Source organism: Hippopotamus amphibius, chromosome 3 (genome assembly GCF_030028045.1).
Source record: "Hippopotamus amphibius kiboko isolate mHipAmp2 chromosome 3, mHipAmp2.hap2, whole genome shotgun sequence".
Lineage (NCBI taxonomy): Eukaryota > Metazoa > Chordata > Mammalia > Artiodactyla > Hippopotamidae > Hippopotamus > Hippopotamus amphibius.
The window spans coordinates 127,015,135-127,036,729 of record NC_080188.1 but is presented as its reverse complement, the minus strand read 5'-3'; the positions used below and the strand labels follow the sequence as shown (position 1 = coordinate 127,036,729).

General features: G+C 49.4%; 1 protein-coding gene and 1 pseudogene across 4 annotated transcripts in view; one reads left to right on the top strand and one right to left on the bottom strand.

Annotated features, from left to right (window-relative positions):
- The window catches only part of DPP3 (dipeptidyl peptidase 3), a 35,072-nt gene that overhangs the window by 8,169 nt on the left and 5,308 nt on the right, over nt 1-21,595 (bottom strand). For all 4 annotated transcript variants that reach the window (XM_057727576.1, XM_057727577.1, XM_057727579.1 and 1 more), the window contains exons 3-16: nt 15,926-16,015; nt 15,225-15,362; nt 14,560-14,634; nt 13,877-13,970; nt 9,925-10,055; nt 9,683-9,813; nt 9,549-9,607; nt 7,047-7,241; nt 6,723-6,835; nt 6,274-6,366; nt 4,755-4,817; nt 4,532-4,656; nt 4,289-4,409; nt 3,030-3,209 (exon numbers count right to left, since the gene is read on the bottom strand). In XM_057727576.1, the coding sequence (XP_057583559.1) occupies nt 3,030-3,209; nt 4,289-4,409; nt 4,532-4,656; nt 4,755-4,817; nt 6,274-6,366; nt 6,723-6,835; nt 7,047-7,241; nt 9,549-9,607; nt 9,683-9,813; nt 9,925-10,055; nt 13,877-13,970; nt 14,560-14,634; nt 15,225-15,362; nt 15,926-16,015 (1,608 nt within the window). The remainder of the gene's footprint in view (nt 1-3,029; nt 3,210-4,288; nt 4,410-4,531; nt 4,657-4,754; nt 4,818-6,273; nt 6,367-6,722; nt 6,836-7,046; nt 7,242-9,548; nt 9,608-9,682; nt 9,814-9,924; nt 10,056-13,876; nt 13,971-14,559; nt 14,635-15,224; nt 15,363-15,925; nt 16,016-21,595) is intronic.
- Nucleotides 20,044-20,775, top strand: LOC130849035 (V-type proton ATPase subunit D-like; annotated as a pseudogene).

Genomic DNA, 21,595 nt, shown 5'->3' with positions numbered 1-21,595 from the left:
TCACTTTTATTCCTGACATACTTGGAGTAATTTTTACCTTCTTCTTTGCAGCTGTTTCTCTGCCTTTCAGATTGTTTTTTCCTCCTTTCTTGTCTTCTTTTGGATTGAATTTTAGAGTTATACTTTTTATTTCTATTCTTTTAGTGTTTACCCTAGAAATTAGAGCATGCATTCTTAATAAAGTCTGAAGATATTTAATGTATTTATCCCCTCAAATTATAAAAGGATCTCGGAGTGCCTCCATGACTTGCATGCTATGGTTCAGTATTTAATTATCTTTTTTAACCCCCCAAATTGAACATTTTTACTGGTGTAGAGTTCATATTGTTTAGGCTTACCCTCATGTTTACTGTTTACATTACTTACTATTCCTTTTGGCTTATCAAACCTTCCCTCTGGGGCCGTGTTTCTTTTTCTGAATTACATCCTATAGAAGTGTCTTTAACAGAGGATCTGTTGATGGTAAACTCTGTTTCTGTTTGTCTAAAAATGTCTTTACTTGAGTTCTTACAAGATGATTTTACTGGGTGTTGATGGTTACTTATTCTTAGCACTTTGAAGATATCATTACACTGTTTTTTGGCTTCCACTGTAGCTAAATCAGCTCATAGTCTAATTATCATTCTTTTCCAGGTAATCCATCTTTACTCTTTGGCTGCTTTTAGGATTGTCTCTGTGTCTTTGATGTTTTGCATTATTCTATGATGTTTCTAGACAGGGGTTTCACTTGCCATTCTTGGTATTTCTTGAGCTTCCTGGATTTATGAATTGGGTCTTTAATCAGTTCTGTAAAGTTCTCAGCCATTATCTCTTCTACTATTCCCTCTCTTACCTTTTCTCTCTCCTTTCCTCTTGGAACGTCAGTCTATGTATGTTAGACCTTTTCGCATTATCCTCCATGTTTCAGGGATTATAAAGATTATTACCAGGAGATCTATTTGGCTCTCTTCCAAATATCTGACAGTTTGTGACTCTGATCCTTACTTATTCTGCCAATTTGCGGGTGGCAAAGTAGGACTCCTATTAGGGCACCCTCCAGGTAAGCCTCCCCCTCTTAGATGTCGGGTTAGAATGATTCTGCCTAGCTTTGGAATGATTAACACTGACTGAGAACTCCTGGGGGAAGGTTAGAGAGAATACCTCACCTTTCTCTCTTCTGCATAACACTTAACACCCAGAATGTAAACACACATTCGTCAAGTCGACATGTTAGACCCTAGGAGCTTAAGCTAGAGAGTCAGCACCAGGGGTGCCGACAGGAGCCAGGTGGTATCATGAACAAGTGACTAAGGCGGGTACAGAAAACAGGGTGTGGACCCGGCAAACTGGAGAGTCATGCCACGGCCAAATGGCCAAATGGCCAAACGCAGTGGCTGCTGTTCAGTTCCAGCCAGTTGTTCACGTGGGAATTACGTCTATTGATGCCAGACCTCCCAAGAAGCCAGAACTACAGATCTACTTGTATATCTCACCTCGCCAATTTTTACAATACGGGTGGGCCGAAACTATGACTGTGCTTATGATCCGTGGCTGAAGCCTTGCCCTATGGGAAAGCCTTCATCCTTCCTGCTGGCTGCCTCCTTGCTGTGCTCTTGCCTTTTCTTAGGGGGCTAATAAAAGAAACAGCCACACCAAAACCGCTTCCTACTGCTGCAGACACTGTCCATTCTGCTGAAAGGTTCCTCTCGTACAGAGACCCAGCTGCTTCAGTCTCTAGAACGGAATGCTCTGTGTTCACTCACTCCTAAGTCATGGTTCAATACTGGCCGAAGATCTGGCAGATTTGATTACTTTATCTAGTGACATTATTATTACTATTAATAGACTGTTTGGAATAATTTTAGATTTACAGGAAAGCTGCAAAGATAGTACAAAGAGTTCCCGTGTGCCCCTGGCCCAGTTTCACCTGTTGTCAACATCTTACAAAATAGGTACATTACTACTAACTAAACTCCAGACTTTATTTAGATTTCTCTAGTTTTCCCACTAATGTCCTTTTCTATTCCAGAATCTAATCCAAGACATCGCACTGCGTTTTGCATCTAATGATTTTTAATTTCTAATTTTATTGTACTTTAATGGCCAAACATATATCTTTTAAGGAAAAAAATGCCTTAAATCCCTTCTGGAAATAGGTGGGAATATAATCATAAAGAGATATTTGCTGAACTGAAGGCTAGGCCTTCTTCAGGTTGAAAAAGCCAGCAGGACCCTGTTCTGATGGAAGGCACTGCCCAGTAAGGAGTGGGTCACCATCAGTGGTCCTCCAGCTTTGTTGAGTGTCCAAATCACCTGGTGGGCTAGTAAACATGCAGGTTCTGGGGCCCCGTACTCAGAATTTCTGAATCAGGAGGGCTGGGGTGGGGCCTGAGCATCTGCATGTCCTGGGGGATGCTGCTGCTGTTGCTGGCCCCTGGACCACACTTTGTGTCACACTGGCTTGAATAACACGACATTCTATTGCTCAGTTCCATATACGAGGGTGAGTCAAAAATTATCCGCACTCTGGCTGTAGAAATTCTACAGTCAGAGTGCGGGTAATTTCTACAGTCAGAGTGCGGATAATTTTTGACTCACCCTCGTATATGTTGTTTCATTTAATTCCTGCCAGGTGAAGCAGGTGATGTATCCCATTTAACAGATGAGAAAAGTAGAGGCCAGTGCGGCAAAGTATGTTACCCCAATTACACAGCTGCTTAGTACTAGCACCAGAAGCCCAAAAGGTCTCTCAACTCTGAACATCCCTACATGGGAGAGAAACAGGGCTGCAGTGACCACCGTCCTTCCCCTCTTCACTCACCAAACTCCAGGCTCCCTCCTTCTGTCCCTCAACCCACCAAGCTCCTTCCAGTCCCAAGACCAGCCTTTACGCTTTGTTTCTTCTGCTCTCAGATCTTCTCATAGCTGGTTCCTCCTTGGCACTCAAATTCCAGCTTAAACACTGCCTCCTCCAAGAAGCCTTCTCTGTTACAGGGTGGGGAGGTAGGGTGAGGCTGGAGGGGCCTCCAAGGCGAGAGGCCCCCGCTTACCTGGAGTCTCCGCAGGAACCTCTCCAGGGCAGGCTTGCCCACGGTCCGGATCTTGTTGCGGTCAAGGCGGACCCGGGCATCCGGGCGCCCATCGGAGCCTGTGGTGGGAGTGACGGTAACAAGTCCCTCGCCAGCCTCCAGCAAGACCCTCAGGATCACAAACCGGGCCTGCATGTGGGCCTGCCGGGGCCAAAGAGAAAGGAATCATTTGCAGCCCCCAGGAAAGAAGTATCAAGAGCTCGTTCCAAGGCCTGATGTATCATACGCGCTCATTAATCGTCAATTATTATTGTGGTTTTATTCTCCCCCACCCTGTGGGTCCTTTGTGCCTATTCCTCTTCCTTCAAGTGCTTCCCTTCTCCTCTCACAAGAGAGGGCAGGCAGGCCACTTCCAGGCAGGACCCAGAGCACCGTGCTCCCCCTGGTCACCCACGGTGCCCTCTGCTGCTCCACATCCCGCCCTGATGGCAGCAGTTACCTCAAAGGGCCCCTCGCCACCAGGACCCCAAGCACTTTCTCCTCCACAATCCTGTTTACATTCAACAGTGGCACCAAGAGGGCATCATTATCCCTTTTACAGATGACAAAACAGAGGCCCAGAGAGGTGAAGTGACTGCTCAGGGTCACACAGTTGGTAAGAGAGAGCAAGGACCGACCCAAGTTTCCTGGCTCTAAAACATGTGTTCTTTTGATGACACAATATTGCCTCCTCAAAACAGACTTATTTGACTTTTTAAAAGATTTCTGTTGCTTACTCTATTTCCAAAGTTCATCTCACCACCAAACAGTGTAGCCTAATGGCTCTGGAGGCAGGCTGCTTGGATTCGAATTCTGGTTCTGTTACTTACCCGCAAGTTACTTAATCTCTTTGTGCCTCAATTTCTTCAGCTCTAAAATGAGGGTAATAACAGTACCTATCTCCTGGGTTGACACTGGGGACAGATGGGTTAATTCAGGTAAAGTGCTTAGAACTAAGTGGCAGAGAGTAAGTCCTATGCAAATCGTGTGTTAGTGGTTGTAGTAAAATCATCTCATCTGATTTGCCCTCAAAGGTGGGCAAGGAGATTATTACTCCCATTTCACAGGCAGGGACACTGAGACTCACAGCAGTGACGTGACTTGCCCTCATACGCAGTGGAGTCTGGGATCAACCCAGTTCATGCACCTCGTAGATACAGTTGTCCCATCCCTACACCCAGAATCCTGATCTTGGTCCCCACCGCAGGCTCTTCCCTCCTGAGGGGTCCCCCAGCCCCCACCTGTCTCCAGCTGGAGGCCTCAGGGGTGTAGAACTCCAGAGCAAGCAGCCCGGCCCGAACCATGTTGAGCCAGTTCACGTAGACCACATCTTCCGCATCGGCCCCCTCAAAGCCAAAGATCCTGGGGGAGGGAGGGGAAGTGACAGAGGGGAGGGGGGTCAGAGGCTGCCCGGGCCCTGCCCTCCCTGCCAGCACCCCCTCCATCCACAGAGGAGGCCCACCCCCCAGGCCTGCTGCTCGTACTCCAGCACTTGGGGGTTGAGGCAGAGGTAGAGTCCCACACTCTCTGCCCGGCACTCTTCGTAGCTGGAAGCGATGGTGCTGAACTTGCTGTCCCAGGTCTCCCCGCTCCGGTACCAGCTCTGAATCTGGGAGGGGAGGTCCAGAAGGCAGGCTTAGGGGTGGCTGCCACCCCACTTGGGTCCCCACTCCCAGCACCCCAGGGCTCTGCCAAGGCCACCCTTACCTGCTCCCCTGTCTCTGGGTTGATCACGGTCTCCTGGTCAAAGTTGAATGCTCCTTTCTCATCCTGCAGGAGAAGGGTCATGAACATGGGGCGGGTGAGGGCAAGGTGCCCCGGCCTTGGGCCAGGCCTTTGGCTCTGGATCCAAGTGTCTCAGAAAGGTGACTGGGGAGCAGCGAGTAGACAACAGGAGCATCAGGTCTGCGGACACACTGCTGCCTCCAAACCTGTCCTGTGCCACCTCTCAGAGCCCCCAAAGGTAGAAGAGCCTGAGGCACCTACCCCACTGCACAGAGAGCAACACTTCAGGCCAGAGGGGGAGGGACATGCCCAAAGTCACGTGAAGACCTGGACCCGGTATCTCCAGACCCCAGCTGGAGATGTCCCAGTGGGTGGACCAGAAAGCCTGGTCACTCTTCACTTCCTGGCCTGAGGTGGTCACAGAACGTGACTGTCCGCCTCAAAAGTGTCACCCTCACCGTCCTCTCCATGTACCAAGCGTCTTTCATGCACCGTCCATTTCACCCCCCAAGGAAGGTTCTGTTACTAACCCACTTCACAGAGGAGGAAACTAAGGCTCAGAGACTAAGAACCCCAAAGTAGAATCAGAGCACATAATGTCTGTGCACAGTGTCTCTTAACAATAACACCCACTTCCACAGGGCCTATCGAGTACCAAACATATCCCAGGGCTTCGCCTTTATTCCTCACAAGAGCCATACAGTAGGAGTTAGAAACCCCATTTTACAGATGGGCCAACTGAAGCTCACGGAAGGGAACTGACTTATGCAAGGCTACAGAGGGGCCTCATGTGTCCCCGCTTCCCTGGGACTTCAAAGCCTGGACAAAGCCTGATGCCAAGCTGCTCGCCCATCGGCTGCTCTCTGGATCCTCCTGACTTCCAGGCCCAGCCTGTCCCCATCCAGGGAGGCAGCCCCGTCCGCAAGGAGCAGGCCCAACCGCGCACTCTTTGATGGCCCCGCCCCCAGTCATCTCATCCATGCAGCTCCATGTGGGGGGGTCCATAATGGGTTCTTCCTGGCCTGCCAGAAAGGCTACCTGTCTTCTCATACTCTCTGAGTGGCTGTTGAGGGGGCCCCAGCCACTCTGGCTGGCCAGCAGCAAGGGGCAGCTCTGGGGGGAAGGGGCTCCCTAGAACACCTGGAAAGGTACAGGCTCCAGGTATAGTACCTGGAGTGCAAAGACAGAGAGTGCTGCCGCCCTAGGACTGGGGGCGTCCAGACTATGCCCCCTCCCGGCCTCTCTAGCCCTGGGGCTGCCTGGGTCACACCCTCTGGGCAGGCTTCCCTGGCCTGAGCCAAGAAATTCTTCCTGTGGGGGGACCTCAGCTGGACGGTCCTGCAGGTCCCACTCAATCCTGGGACATCTTGGGGGAGGGTGAGACACGGAGGGCCGAGACTGGAGCGGCTTCACCCCTGGGGGGCGGATCGTGGAGGAGGGGAGCCGCAGACCTGGCACTGGGGAGGTGCCTGCGGGCAGCAGCGCCGCCCCGCGGTCTCACCTGCACGAAGAGCTTGCCGCTGCCGTGGCCCAGCAGCTCGTGCAGCCCCACCTGCACGTCAAAGGAGGGGCCTTTCCAGCGGATGTACAGGTCCTGCCAAGACAAGCAGAGACCCATGCTGCCCACTGTCCCGCCACGGCCACACAGCCTGCCCACACCCCTGTGCCAGGCCGAGGGCCCATCGTGAGGCACACGTTTGTTAAAGGCCTACTACCCGCCGGCTCCACCCTGGGCACCGCACAGCCCATCTCATCCTTGCAACAACCTCCACTGTTTGATGGCTGGGTAAACAGGCTCCAAAGATACAAGGTCGCATGGTGCGGTGGGGAAGCAGCAGAGCCAGGCCCAAACCCGTGTTCTTTCCTCTCCTCTGTACTAGCCTGTCCGCCCTCCTGCGTCAACTGCGGTCAGCCAGGCCCAGTGCCGGCCCTCGGGCTCCCGGTGCCCACCTTGTCCTCCTCCTCCAAGAAGGTGAGCTTCTCCCGCTGCGTGGCGTAGGCCACGGCCAGCACGTTCCCCAGTGATACATTCTTAAAGCCTTCCGTCTGCCTCAGGTCATCATCTGGAGAAGGCGGGGGCGGGGGGGGGGGAGGGTGGACCAGGGAGAAGGGGCAAAGGTCAAGGGTCACAGATGAGGCGCCTGGACCCAGAGGGACAGGCTGAGGTGGTGAGCAGGGCAGCGTGATTTGTGGCCAGGGTGAGTGGGTGGAGGGGTAGGGCGCGACTCTCAATGGAGTCTCCTGGGGGTTTGGGCGGGGCCCGAGGAAGCTCACAGTTGGGAATGTTGATGCCAGCAGGGATGCCAGAGCCGGCGAAGGTGAGAACATCCAGGGAGGTGAAGTCGGGAGTGAGGAACTTGTCCTTCTCGAAGGCCGGGGGCCAGGGCAGCTCCTTCAGCAGCTGCTCTGCACTCGCCACCAGCCACTCAAACTTGGCACTCATGGCCTTGTTCACCATGGCCACGAAGCCTGCGGGGGAGGAAGCGGGCTGTGGGTCGGCAGGGTTTGGGAGGGACCCCACACCCTCCTCCACCCCTCTATCCCTCCAGCTATCATGCAGCTATTGAATGCCTGCTGTGTGCCCAGGCCTGGGTCCCGCCTCCATGGAGGTCACTGTTTGGGGTGGGTAGGGTAAAGAGAGAAGGCTTCACTGAGTAACATCTAAAATGGATCTTAAAGGAGATTGCGGGGAGTACATAGGGGGTGATGGGCAAAGGATCGGATGCCCAGGGGAAGGGACGACAAGAGCAAAAAAAGATGCTCTTCTTTTGGGGGGAACTGTGGGCTGTCTTGCATGGCTAGAGCACCTGACTTATATGGTGGTGAGTGCGGCTGCTGCACGGGAGGGCTGGGACCGATCCTTTCAGATTTAATGCAGTTAGAGTTCCTGGCTCAAAGCAGTGTTTCCAAATTTGCACTCCATAGAACACATTTTCTATGAGAGCCTTCATAGAGAAAGAGCTCCCTGGTCAAATAAGTTTGGCCAACACTTTATCTCTAACTTCTTAAAGGTTCCCAATGCACATGTACATATTAAAGATACTGAAGAGTCCTGCAAGCAGAGACTCCCTGCTGCTCAGCACCGAATCCTTCCTGATGTAATTCACGCTACGCCCTGGAAAGGCCTGACCTAGACTGAGGAAGGGATCAACCTTAACCTGGCCAAGGGATAGGCTTGGCAAAGCCTCCCTATCTGGATTCACTCAGTCTGATGGAATCATCACACCAGGACAGGAAGAGAGGACGATTAAAAGAGCAAAGAAGGAAAAGCAGCCTAAACATCCAACAGCTAGGGATTATTAAATAAATCAGGGGGCAGCTATGTGACAGCACGCCATGCAGTACAACATCAAACGTTGTGGGAAATGATGATATACTGTGAATACTATACACCTATTAAAAAGAACGTGGTAGGTCTATATGTACTGATAGGAAAAGATATCCAAGACACATGATTAAGTGAAAAAAGCAAGTGACAGAACAATGCATAGAATATAATCTCATTTACCTGGATGAGTTAAAAGGCATGTGTGTGTGTGTGTGTGTGTGTGTGTGTGTGTGTGTGTGAATGCTTCAACAAAGGCCTGGCAGGACCTGTACTCAACTGCGAACTGTGGTCACCTGAGGAGGGGTGTGACATAGGAGAGGGTAGTAAAGGAGGGATTCCACATTTTATCCATACGTCTGTATTGTTCCAATTACAACAAACGTGGGTTTTTAAATCACACACACACGTTTTTAAGCACAGCTCTATATAAAAACAAAAGACAAAACGTACATTCCAAATTGTAACCTTGAGGTGGGTACAATCACGGTTGATTTTCTTTTTCTGGTGTGTATTTTCATAATTTTTGACCATGACATGGATTACTTTTCTCATCATCACAATGAGTTATGTAAAAGGGGGGGACCCTCTGAGACTGAGGCTCCTGAGGAGGCCCCGGGGTCTCGGCCCTCAGAGCAGGCCTGGCGAATCAGGACCCAGGCAGGAAAGCTGCGGGTGCGCACCCCTGTCTCACCCTCCGGCCCCTGGACTGCCTGCCCCTCATGCCTTGTTCCTGAGCCTGGATCCAAGCTCTCGTGGGCTGTCAGGGCTTTCCCCTCTCCTCCAGGCTAATCTCTCTGGCTTTTGGCAGCTGGATGCTCCAGACTCTATGTCCAGGCTGGGGAGGATAAAGCTTAGCAGAGACAAGTCTAAATCCTCAGGCTGGATGCCCGGCCCTGCACTGGTGGGTCCCATGGGGGCTCGGGCACAAGGGCCGAGGCAGCCTTCTACCTGTCCTGGGATGACAGCAGCCATGTCAAGTTCACAGTCACAGTGTTAATTCTGCTCCCATCAACCCAGCACCATTTACGTGCCTGGCATGGTGCTCAGCTGCCTGCATAAAACACCTCACTTCCCACGACACCTGAAAAGCAGTGACGGATGCTCAGAGGTGGGGTTAAGTGGCTCAAGGTCACACAGCTGTTAAGTGACAAAGCTGGAGCCTACGCCTGGCCCAGACACCAGAGGCAGCACAGCCAAGTGGCTCAGAGCCGAGGTGCCTGGGCTGGGCCGCCCACCACCTGTGCCTCAGTTCCTACATCTGTGAAGGGAGGAGAGAAATTCTCGTAGGATGATGGTGTCAAAATGAGCTAAGATAGGTAGGTGTCCAGGACACGGCAAATCATCCGTGGCTGTTGTTATTATTACTGCTGAGGGAGGAGGGGGAGGGGAGAGCCCTCAGGGCACAGGGGTAAGGGTTTTGATCTGACCTCCCGCCTCCCAGACGTTACCTTCAAACTCTCCGCGGGAACCAAAGGGGTCTCGGTAGCTCTCGATGAACCCGATGTAACTGGGGGAGAGAAGGGCGGTGATGGAGGCAGGGCAGGCAGGAGGGGGCAGGACAGGGTGAAGGCTGGCGCCTCACCTCTCCACAATGGGGCCTTTGTCCTGGATCCAGAAGCGCGAGCCCCTCTTGTGGGCCTCGATGGAGCCCTGGGTGAAGCTTTCTATGTACTGGGCCAGCATCTGGTCCTGGTGGCTGTTGGCTGCATAGGCCTGGGGGTGAGCAGGGGTTGGTCAGCCTCAGGCCACCCACCCATCCCCGTACCGGCCGTTGTTGCCCAGAGGGGCCCAGAGCCGCACACGTCAGCCCCTAGCCAGCCCTACCTTGGCTTTCTCCAGGTGCTCCACCACCTTCTGGAGGATGGGTGCATAGTCCCCCCGCGTCACCCTGAAATGGCTTCCCTGGAATTCGTAGCTCTTCAGCTTGGAAGTCATTTCGGAGTCCAGAATAGGCTCTGAGGGAAGAAGGATGGCGCGGGAAAAATTGTAAGATACCCCAGCAGGCTTCTCCCTGTCACACTTTTACGCTAAGGTCTTCGATGGCTCCCCGTGGCCCATGGAAATTAGTATAAACTGTCATCTTCAAAAAGATACATATTAGGGCTTCCTAGGTGGTGCAGTGGTTAAGAATCTGCCTGCCAGTGCAAAGGACACGTGTCCAATTCCTGCTCCAGGAAGATCCCACATGCCGCAGAGCAACTAAGCCCATGTGCCACAACTATTGAGCTTGCGCTTTAGAGCCCGTGAGCCACAACTATTGAGCCCACATGCTGCAACTACTGAAGTCCATGCACCTAGAGCCCATGCTCCGCAACAAGAGAAGCCATGGCAGTGAGGAGCCCGTGCACCAGAACACAGAGTAGCCCCCGCTCGCCACAACTAAACAAAGCCTGTGTGCACCAACGAGGACCCAATACAGCCAATAAATAAGTAAATTAATTAATTTTAAAAAAGATATATAACATGAAATGTTCTAAATGATTTCTATGTTAACTTATTTAAGTGTCGCATCAACTCTGTGGGGAGAGGGAAATTATTTATTATCTCCATTCTACAGATGGGGAAACTGAGGCACTGAGAGGTTAAATCAGCTTTTGAAGGTCACACAGCAGCAAGTAGCAGAGTCAGATTCAAACCCAGTGCAGCAGATTGTATTTATTTATTTATTTATTTATTGTTTTCTAGATGGAGGATTTTATTGTATTTTATTTTTTACATTTTTTTATTATGGTAAAATATATACAACATAAAATTTGCCATTATAACTATTTTAAACATACAATTCAGTGGCATTTATCACATTCACACTCTCGTGTGATATTTATTTATCTGGTTGCTCTGGGTCTTAGTTGCAGGAGGTGAGCGCCTTAGTTGCGGCTCCAGGGCTCCTTAGTTGCAGCATGAGAACTCTTAGTTGTGGCATGCACGTGGGATCTAATTTTCTGACCAGGGATTGAACCAGGGCCCCCTGAATTGGGAGTGCAGAGTCTTATCTACTGCACCACCAGGGAAGTCCCTGGCAGATTATATTTAAAAAGCTAGGGCTTCCTAGGTGGCGCAGTGGTTAAGAATCCGCCTGCCAATGCAGAGGTCACAGGTTTGATCCCAGCTCCAGGAAGATCCCACATGCCGCGGAGCAACTAAGCCCATGTGCCAAAAAAAAAAAAAAAGCTAGCCATACCCTAGATGTAATCACAAGAATCCTTATAAGAAGGAGACAGGAGGGTGAAGGGAGGTAGATGTGATGAGAGAAGAAAGAAGGGGGAGAGATGTGAGGAAGGGCCACGTGCTAAGGAATGCAGGCAGCTTCTAGAGGCAGAAAGAAGCAAGGAAACAAATTTCCCCCAAAGGCTCCAGAAGGAACTCGAGTCTTCTTTTAGATTATGGACCTCCAGAACTGTAACAGAATAAATTTGTATTGTTTTATGCCACTAAATTTGTGGGGATTTGTTACAGAAGCAATGGGACATTAATACTACTGTATTTTGTCTGTTGTCTCTGATACATACAACGTACCTCTAGATTATATTTGAAAAAAAAAAAAGGTGGCCAATGGCCACAGTATTTCCCATCTCCCAATGTGACTTCTCCCATGGGACATGCGAGCTTATTCCCTCCTCTTGAAGCAGGGTAGGCAGCCTTGTGACTACAGCAGGAGTGATGCCATGTGCCTGCTGAGGCTAGGTCATAAAAGGCGACATGGCTTCTGCCTGACTCTTGGGAAGTTCGTTCTGGAGTCCAGCCACCACGAGCAGTATGAAGATGCTGTGTGAGGCGTCTGGGGTGACAGCCACAGCCGAGGCCCCAGCCGACAGCTAACATCTGCCACTGGACCTGTGAGTCGATCAGCTGGCCGAGGATCCAGCCCCCAGCTGTGGAGTCACCCCCAGCCTCTAAGTCTTCCCAGCTGAGGCCTCAGACATCGTCAACCAGAGACACGTTGTTCCTAGTGTACCCCACCCAAATTCCTGACCCGTGGAGCCCGTGAGCATGAAAAGGTGGCTTTATATCACTAAATAAATGGGGCTGTTTTTTACGCTCAGGCAGCCTGGCTCCAGCCACACTCTTAACCATTGTCCTCTGCTGCATCCTATAGGCCCAGCTTATACTCCCGTGTCATCCACTCCTATTCACTTGAACCCAGTCAAATCGCACTACATACGTGCTGATCCCTAAACGTTCCCACCATTCTTCTTTGGCTCACGCTGTTCCCTCCACCAGGAGTGCAGTTCCCGACCCGTCCTCATTTGCTCACACACTGAGTATCTGAGGATCTATGAAGCCCGGCTGCTGGGGAGGCACCAGTGACTGAAACACATAGTTCCTCCTCTCAAGGAGCTTGCAGTCAACAGAAAAATAACTGGGAAATTACTGGGCGTGCTGATGGGCAAAAAGGCTATAGGAAGACAGGGAAGTCCTGGGAAGGTGAGGTCCCAGCCTGGCCTACAGGATGAGTAGGTGTTCATCAGGGGAGCATCTGGAGGGGAGGGAGGACATTCCAGGCAGGAACAGGGAACAGACCGTGCAAAGGCCCAGAGGGTGTAGGTGAGAACACGGGGTTTTCAGAGAATTGGAAACTGCTGAGTGTGGCTATGGCCCAGAGTCTAAGTGGGAGGTGGGTGGGGAAGGGAGGGCCGGGTTACAAAGGTCCCCACAGGGCCTGGATGCTTGTCTTAACGTTGCATCCATATCCCCCTCACCTGGTAACAGACTCCAGTTTTCCTTTGAGAACCACCCCCTACAACCACTCCAAGCCCAGGTGGTGGGAGGGACTGTCCTCATCACCTGGCTGTGAGGTAGGCTTGGGACCAGGTCTAGACAATCAGAGACCAGTCCCTTAACCACAAGGACTGGTTCACAGGTAAATAGGGGACCCAAAATAGAGAAACTTGAGCTTATCCCAGACCTTAAAACACTTCTGGGAGAAAAGGGTCCCCTTTTTGCTGGAATGGCCAGGGTGGTGGCTATCAGGGTCTGTGTGGGAACAGCCTGCTGTAGATGAAGTCAAAGAGAGCTGAGCCAAGAGACAGAAAAATTTTTGAGAATACTGTCTGAGCAGCTGGATCCAGCTGTGCCTGAAGCCATTCTATTCTGGGCTTCTTAATTACTCAAGCCTATAAAAGCCTGTTTGCTTTAGGCAAATTTGAAATAGGTTTCTTCTCTTAAATCCAAGAAATTCCAAGTGATGGGGCCCTTAGAAGTGAATCTGGGCTTTACCCTGAAGGTACTTTGAGAAATCTTTAGGATGTGAGGTTTAGTAAGTTCACCACTCCCATCCTTCTGCATTCTCTCCAACCTCCAAGACACATGTGGTCACCTTTTCCATTAGGCCTTCACTGATGTGCAGTTTGGATTTCTCCTCTAGGCTGTCATGGGACATATGGTCCAGCCCCTGTTTCCATTGTTTCCATGGATTGCTACCTTCTGCGCCACTGCCTGGAGGATAGGGACCATGCCCAACATGTGGCCCCTGTCAGAGGCTTGCAGCAGTCACCTTCACCAAGCGGAACGAGGCCCTTCCCCTGCCCTCGTGTCTCCCCTTAGCTTTACATCACCACCAGCACCAGGGCTAGGGGTGCTCACCTCACAGGAACACCATACGCTGAGCACAGCTCAGGGCTTGGCACCCAATAAGCCTTTGATCAACCTCAGCCGTAACCATTACTGTCGTTACTCCCTGCGGCTACTGTAGTCGGCTAACCCCTGTCTGGGGTTCTGGCCCTCTCCACACTGGTCCAGGAACACTGAGGAGGGAGGAGAAGAGGCCTGAGCTCACCTGTGCCTAGCACAGAAGCCAACCGCACCTCGTAGCTCAGCTTCCCATCCTGGCCCACCTCCTTGAAGAGCCGTGTATTGTAGGCACTGAGGTTCTGGAAAAGACCAGGGCAGGGGTTTGGGGGAGAGTAAGTCCAGAGAGGGCTGTGGCGGGGAGCGAAGGGAAAGTGGATCACACCCGGGAGAGAAGATGCAGAGGCAAAGCAGGCTGGGGCTGCTGGGGGGCCGGCCTGAGTCATCTGGGAGGGGAGAGAGCAGGGTGGGCAGGCTAGGGCAGACTCCTGCGTGGCTTGGTACCCTGAGCGCTAACTTCATGACCTCAGCTAACCTGGGCTACAGGGGGCAGGACCCACTCCACAGACGAGGAGAGGTCGCTGAGCAGCTGAGCCCGGAGGTGAAAGGGACGCGTGGATGTCAGAGCCCAACCCAAGCAGCGCTGGAGTTCTGTGTCCTGCCCCGAGGCTGTCACAAGGCCCTTCAGCCTGGGGCAGGGTGGGGGCGGCTCCGCACACAGGGACATCTTCGTCCAAGCCAGGCTGACCCTTAGACAAGGATTCCCAAGTCTTCTCCACCTCAAGGACCCAAGATGCCTGTATCTCCGGGCCAGAGCTGAGACCCAGGAGTGGGCGTCAGTGCCAAGGGGACCCCAACAAACCACCACCCCGAGTTCCCCAACCCCCAAACCTGTGAGTCCAGAAAGTCTTGGGCTAGTTTGGCATCTTCCATGGTACAATTCCCAGAGAAATAGGTGGTGATTCCCTGTTGGCGAAGGGGCAGGTGGGAAACCAGAGTTGCTGAGTTGGGTTGGGGGCTGCAGAGGGAGCTGATGAATTCCTTCCCAGCCACCCTCCCCAGCCTCAGGCTTCCTGCACCTCCTCTCAGCAGCCTCCACTATCCCTCTCCATCTCTTTCCAGGGGAAAAAAATTATGACACAAACAACAAACAGAGGTCCAGCTCCAGCCTTCCTAAAGCTCTGCGCCAGCCTCTCACAGGCCCGCCCCCAAGGTTTTCTGTATCCCTCACCCCACGCAGCTCCCAAGAAGCTTCCAGAGGTGGAAGGCTTCGGCCCCCTCCTTTCCCATGCTCCCCCTCATCTCCCTCTAGCTCTCAGCTCAGCTCTCCCTCCCGCCTCCTGCACACAGCATCCTAGGATGTCAGAACTGGGAGGGCGTTCAGAAAGCATTCCATCCAGCCTGCTTTCAGATGACGATGCTGAGGCCCGCAGTGGAGAGCAGCTTGGCCTCAGGCGTGACGGCCGGCCGGCTGCTTCCCCATCTGGTGCCCCTCCCTCCACACCAGGTGGCCCCCAAAGGTGCCCTCCACTCCCCAGTGTGGTTGGGGGCCTCACCTCCTTCCCCAACCCGAGGTGTCGAAGCCTCGATTCCAGAGAGAACATGAGCTCCCCGCAGGTCTGCCAGAGGCCCCTGACTTCCTCTGGGTGCTGCTGTGCCGCCTGACTCCCCAGGATCACACGTTCCAGCTTCTCCTGCAGGGGAAGGGAGGCCCTTGGCCTGGCGGTACCTCCCAAACCTGCCTTGTGGAGCCCCTGCATCTACCAGCTCTTCTCCCACAGTCTAAGACCTTCTGGCTCAAAGTGCGGTCGACGGACCAGCAGCATTGACGTTGCCGAGAAATGCAGAACCTCACGCCCTACCTGCTCAGGATGCTGGGTCAGAATCTGCATTTCAACAGGATCGCCAGGCAATTTGTGCGCACAGTAGGACCTAAGAGTCCTGGTGTAAGAGCTGCCTCTGCCCCAGATGGGCCCGAGCCCCGTGGTCCCAGAGAGGGACTCCCCATGCCCAGGCTCCCCCACTGTCTCCAGTGGGGACCAAAAGAGCCCTTCCACAGCCTCCCCTCATTCACCCCTCGGGTCAGCACAGTCAGGAGGTGGTTGCAGCATCCAAGGCTGTGCAATGCGGCAGTGACAAGGTCAAGGCTCTGCTCAGGGCCCGACTCCCACTGGACTCCATCTGCTGCATTCCGCACCTCAACCCACTGGCCCCAAACTGCCCACCTTCCCCACTTCCCCAGCCCTCCTCAGCTCACCTTGGGCAGGTTGGGAACAAACTTGGTGTCGCCAAAGGACTTGTAGTTGCCCATGTTGGAGTAGACGCCCGCAGCATAGACCAGGAATGCCTGGGGGAAAGGGGATTAGAGGAAGCACAGCCTCCCCACCCCACGGAGGTTCCCTCCTGGGATATTAACATGCCAGAGGAAGCAGTATGGGTGAGGCTGGGAGATCTGGGAGCAGGACCACATCCTGGGAGGCCCCAGTCTGGCCCCAACATACTTTCACCGTCCAATCTTCACACACCCATCATCCAAACTGGTCTTCTCAACAGCTTCCAAATACATCCAAGCCCTCACCCACCTTGTTCCCTTCACATTGGCACCCTCTCAGCCACCTGTGGCCATCTCACGTGACCCCTGAGACCCAGGGCAAACACCACCTCCTTCTGCAGGAAGCCTGGCCACAGCCCCCACCTGGCAGGCAGCATCAAATGTTAGGGCTGGAGGGGCCTTGGTCAACGACTCTATGGCTTTTGCTGGCCCAAAATCTAGTCTCCCTTCCTCTGGCAATAAGGCCTCACAGCTTCCTTTTGGGATGGGGTGAAATCTCCCTTCCCCAATTCCAGAGGTGGGCACAGGCCCAAGCTGGCCAATAAGAGCCCAACTAGGAAATTTTCCAGGAGCAAAGAGCCGCTGTGTTACACCAGGAATCATCAAGCCTGAAGTCCCTGGAACTCCCCTACTGGGGTGATGAAAGAAAGCAAAGCTCAGAGATGAAGAATGGTATCACTGAGCCCCTGAATCTAGCCATGCCTGAAGCCTCCCTAGCCCTGGATTTTTCAATTATGTGAGCCAATCATTCTCTCTTTTTTAAAACAGACTTTATTCTATAGAGCAGTTTTAGGCAGCAAAATTGAGCAGAAGGTACAGAGATTACCCCAAAGCCCCCTACCCCCACACAGGCTCAGCCTCCCCCATTTTAATATCTCCCACTAGACTGGTACATTTCTTACAACTGATGAACCTACACTGACAACTTATCACCCAAAGAGCATAGTTTACACTAGGGTTCACTCCTGGCATTGTGCATTCTATGCGTTTAGATAGACGTATATAATGACACGTATCTACCATTACGTGTGATGCATTACTCTGTATTACACAAAGTAGTTTCCGTGTCCTAAAAATCCTCTATGCTCTGTCCTCCCTCCCAACGCCTGGCAACTACTGATCTTTTTACTATCTCCATAGTTTTGCCTTTTCCAGAATATCATATAGTTGGAATCATACAGTATGTACCCTTTTCAGATTTGTTTCTTTCACCCAGTAATACGCATTTAGCTTTCTCCATGTCTTTTCATGGCTTGATAGCGCGTTTCTTTTTAGCACTAAATAATGTTTCATTGTCTGATGTACCACAGTTTGTTTATTGACTCAGCTACTGAAAGACATCTTGGTTACCTCCAAGTTTTGGCAGTTATGAATACAGCTGCTATAAAAATCACGTGCAGGTTTTTTGTGTGGACATAAGTTTCACTTCAAGTTTTCACTTGGGTAAATACCAAGGAGCATGACGGCTGAATCATATGGCAAGAGTATGTTAAGCTTTTTTTTTTAAATGAGCTGTTATATTCTTTATTTTTTTAATTAATTTATTTATTATTTATTTATTTGGCTGTGTTGGGTCTTTGTTGCTGTGCACAGGCTTTCTCTAGTTGTGTGAGCAGGGGCTACACTTTGTTGTGGTGTGCGGCCTTCTCATTGCGGTGGCTTCTCTTGTTGTGGAGCATGGGCTCTAGGCACTTGGGCTTCAGTAGTTGTGGAGCTTGGGCTCAGTAGCTGTGGCTCATGGGCTCTAGAGCACAGGCTCAGTAGTTGTGGCACATGGGCTTAGTTGCTTCATGCCATGTGAGATCTTCCCGGACCCGGGATTGAACGCGTGTCCCTTGAAGTATGTTTAGCTTTATAAGGAAATGTCAAAGTCTCTTCCAAGTGGTTGTACCATTTTGCATTTCCCCCAGCAATGAACAAAAGTTCCAATTGTTCCACATTCTTGTCAACATTTGGTGTTGGTGTTTTGGATTTTGGCCAATCTAATAAGTATATAATGGCATCTTGTTTTTTAAATTTGCAATTCCCTAATGACATATAATGTGGAGCATCTTTTCACACGATTATCTGCCATCTGCATATCTTCTTTGGTGAAATATCTGTTAAGGTCTTTGGTCCACTTCTTAATCAGGTTGCTCGTTTTCTTATCGTTGAGTTTTAAGAGTTCTTTGTACATTTTGGATAACAGTCCCTTATTTGACGTATCTTTTACAAATATTTTCTCCCAGTCTGTGACTTACCTTTTCATTCTCTCGACAGTGTCTTACACAGAGCAGAAAATTTTGATTTTAATAAGTTCAGTTTATCAATTATTTCTTTCATGGATCATGCTTGGTGTTGTGTCTAAAAAGTCAACTGCATACCCACGGTCACCTAGATTTTCTCCTATGTTATCTTCTGGGAGTTTTATAGTTTTGTATTTAACATTTAAGGCTGTGACTCATTTTGAGTTAATCTTTGTGAAGGATGTAAGGTCTGTGTCTAGATTCTCCTTCTCCTTCTTCTAACATGTGGATGTCCAGTTATTCTAGCATCATCTATTGAAAAGACTATTTTTGTTTCATTGTATTGCCTTTGCTCTTTGTCAAAGATTTGTTGACTATATTTATGGGGGTCTATTTCTGGGCTCTCTATTCTATTGCACTGATCTACTTGTCTATTATTTTGCCAACAGACCACAGTCTTGATTACTGTAACTTTATAGTAAGTCTTGAACTAGAGTTGTATAAGTCCTCCAACTTTGTTCCTTTCCTTCATTATTATGTTGGCTATTCTGAGTCTTTTGCCTCTCCATGTTAACTTCAGAATCCGTTTGTCGGTATTCACAAAACAACTTGCTGGGATTTTGACTGGGATTACATTGAATTTATAGATCAAGTTGGGAAGAAGTGACATCTTGACAATATTGAATCTTCCATCCATGAACATGGAATATCTCTCCATTTATTTAGCTCTTCTTTGATATTTTTCATCAGAGTTTTGTAGTTTTCCTCATATAAGTCTTGTACACATTTTGTTGGATTTACAATTAAGTATTTCAACTTTTTGGGTGCTGTTATAAATGGAATTGTGTTTTTAATTTCAAATTCTACTTGTTCATTGCTGGAATATAGGAAAGCAATTGACTTTTGCGTATTAACTTTGCATCCTGCAACCTTGCTATAATCACTTATGAGTTCTAGGAGGTTTTGATTGATTCTTTCAGATTTTCTACATAGACAATCATGTCATCTGTGAAAAAAAAAACAGTATTATGTCTTCCTTCACAATCTGTATACCTGTTATTTCTTTTTCTCTTTTTGCATGAGCTAGGACTTCCAGTACAATGTTGAAAAATAGTGGTGAGAGGGGACATCCTTGCCTTATTCTTGATGTTAGTGGGAAAGTTTTTCCACCATTAAATATGATGTTAGCTGTAAATTTTCTAGTTTACTAACAGTTTTTATCATTAATGGGTGTTGGATTTTGCCAAATGCTTCTTCTGCATCTACTGATATGATTGTGTGATTTTTCTTTAGCCTGTTGATGTGATGATTTACATTTATTGATTTTTGAATGTTGAACCAGACTGGCATACCTGGGATAAATCCTACTTGGTCATGGTGCATAATTCTTTTTATATGTTGTTGGATTCAATTTACTAATATTTTGTTGTAGATTTTTGCATCTATGTTCATGAGACATATTTGTCTGTAGTTTTCTTTTCTTTCATTGTAATCTTCCTCTGATCTTGGTATTAGGGTAATACTGGGCTCACAGAATGAGTTAGAAAGTATTCCCTCTGCTTTTCTCTTCTGAAAGAGATTGTAGAGAATTGGCATAATGTCATCCTTAAATGTTTAGTAGTGAACCTATCTTGGCTTGATGTTTTCTGCTTTGGAAGGTTGTTTACCAATTGTTGAGTCTATTTCTTTAATAGATATAGGCCTATGTAGATTATCTATTTCTTCTTGTGTGAGTTTTGGCAGATTATGTTTTTCAAGGAATTGGTCTTGAGCCACGACTGCCCAGTCAGGAACCTGAGCCGAACAGTCACCGTCAGAATGTCAGGCAAAGACCGAATTGAAATCTTTCCCTCATGAATGGCACAGACCATCATGAAGGCTCGGTTAAAAGGAGCACAGACAGGTCGAAACCTCCTGAAGAAAACATCTGATGCCTTAACTCTTCAATTTTGACAGATCCTTAAGAAGATAATAGATTAAAATGTTGATGGGTGAAGTGATGAGAGAAGCTTGCCTTTTCACTTGCAGAGGCCAGGTTCACAGCAGGGGACTTCAGCACCACAGTTATCCAAAATGTAAATGAAGCCCACGTGAAGGTTAGAGCAAAGAAAGATAATGTAGCAGGGGTTACTTTGCCAGTATTTGAACATTACCATGAAGGAACTGACAGTTATGAACTGACTGATTTAGCCAGAGGTGGGGAACAGTTGGCTAAACTGAAGAGGAATTATGGAACTACTGGTGGACCTAGCTTCACCACAGACTTCCTTTGTTACTTTGGGTGAGGCTATTAAGATAACCAACAGGTGTGTAAATGCCACTGAACATGTCATCATTCCCCTGATTGAAAGTACCCTTGTTTATATCATCATAGAGCTGGATGAGACCCAGCGAGAAGAGTTCTATAGGTTAAAGAAAATACAGGAGAAGAAAAAGATTCTCAAGGAAAAGTCTGAGAAGGACTTGGAGCAACGGAGGGCAGCTGCAGAGGTGATGGAGGCTGCTAATCTTCTGGATGAAAAGAAGGGTGAGGATCTTCTGTTTGAATAATCTTTCCTTCTCTGGTTCTTTCAGAAAGCCTGACGTGGCACCATTTTAATTCATGGTGTGTAGGTTTGGGATGTGTGGCTATTTATTCTTTGGTCTAAGAATTTCACCGGTTGTAAAATTTCCCTGGATGTCCATTTATGGGATTACCTTGGCAGAATCATAATTCAGCAACCATTTATCACCAATGAGATTTGTAGAACTTGCCCAGAAATGTGTAGAATTTATTCTGTAGAAGTGTCACCCTTCTCCACTTATATGTCTGTTACAAGTGATCTATCAAACATATTAAGAAATTCCCCTTAGGAAACAGCAGTGGTTTCAGGCCAACACCTGTAGACCAGCTACTGCTGGAGCACTCTTTCTTCCTACCTACTTGCACACCATTGTCTGAGATTGCTGCAGTCACCCTTGTGTTAGTTACTGTGGGACTTGTCTCCTCAAGCTTTATGAAAACCTTCACTTATTTTTCCTTGAATGACACGTCTCTGTCTTGTCTGTCATGGGAACCGTTCTGCCAATTCAAATGTGACTATGGTATAAACAGTACAATTATTTAAAAATGAAAAAAAAATTTTCATAGTGTTCCTTGATTATCATTTCAATGCCCATGGATCTGTAGTGATGACCCTTCTTTCACTTCTGATATTAGTAGTTTGTGACCTCTCGCTTTCTTTCTTAGTTAGCCTGGCCAAAGGTTTACCAATTGCTATGATCTGAATGTCTGTGTCCCTCCAGAATCAGTATGTTGAAACCTAACCTCCAAGGTGATAGTGTTAGGAGATGGGGCCTTTGGGAGGAGATTAGATCACGAGGGCATAGC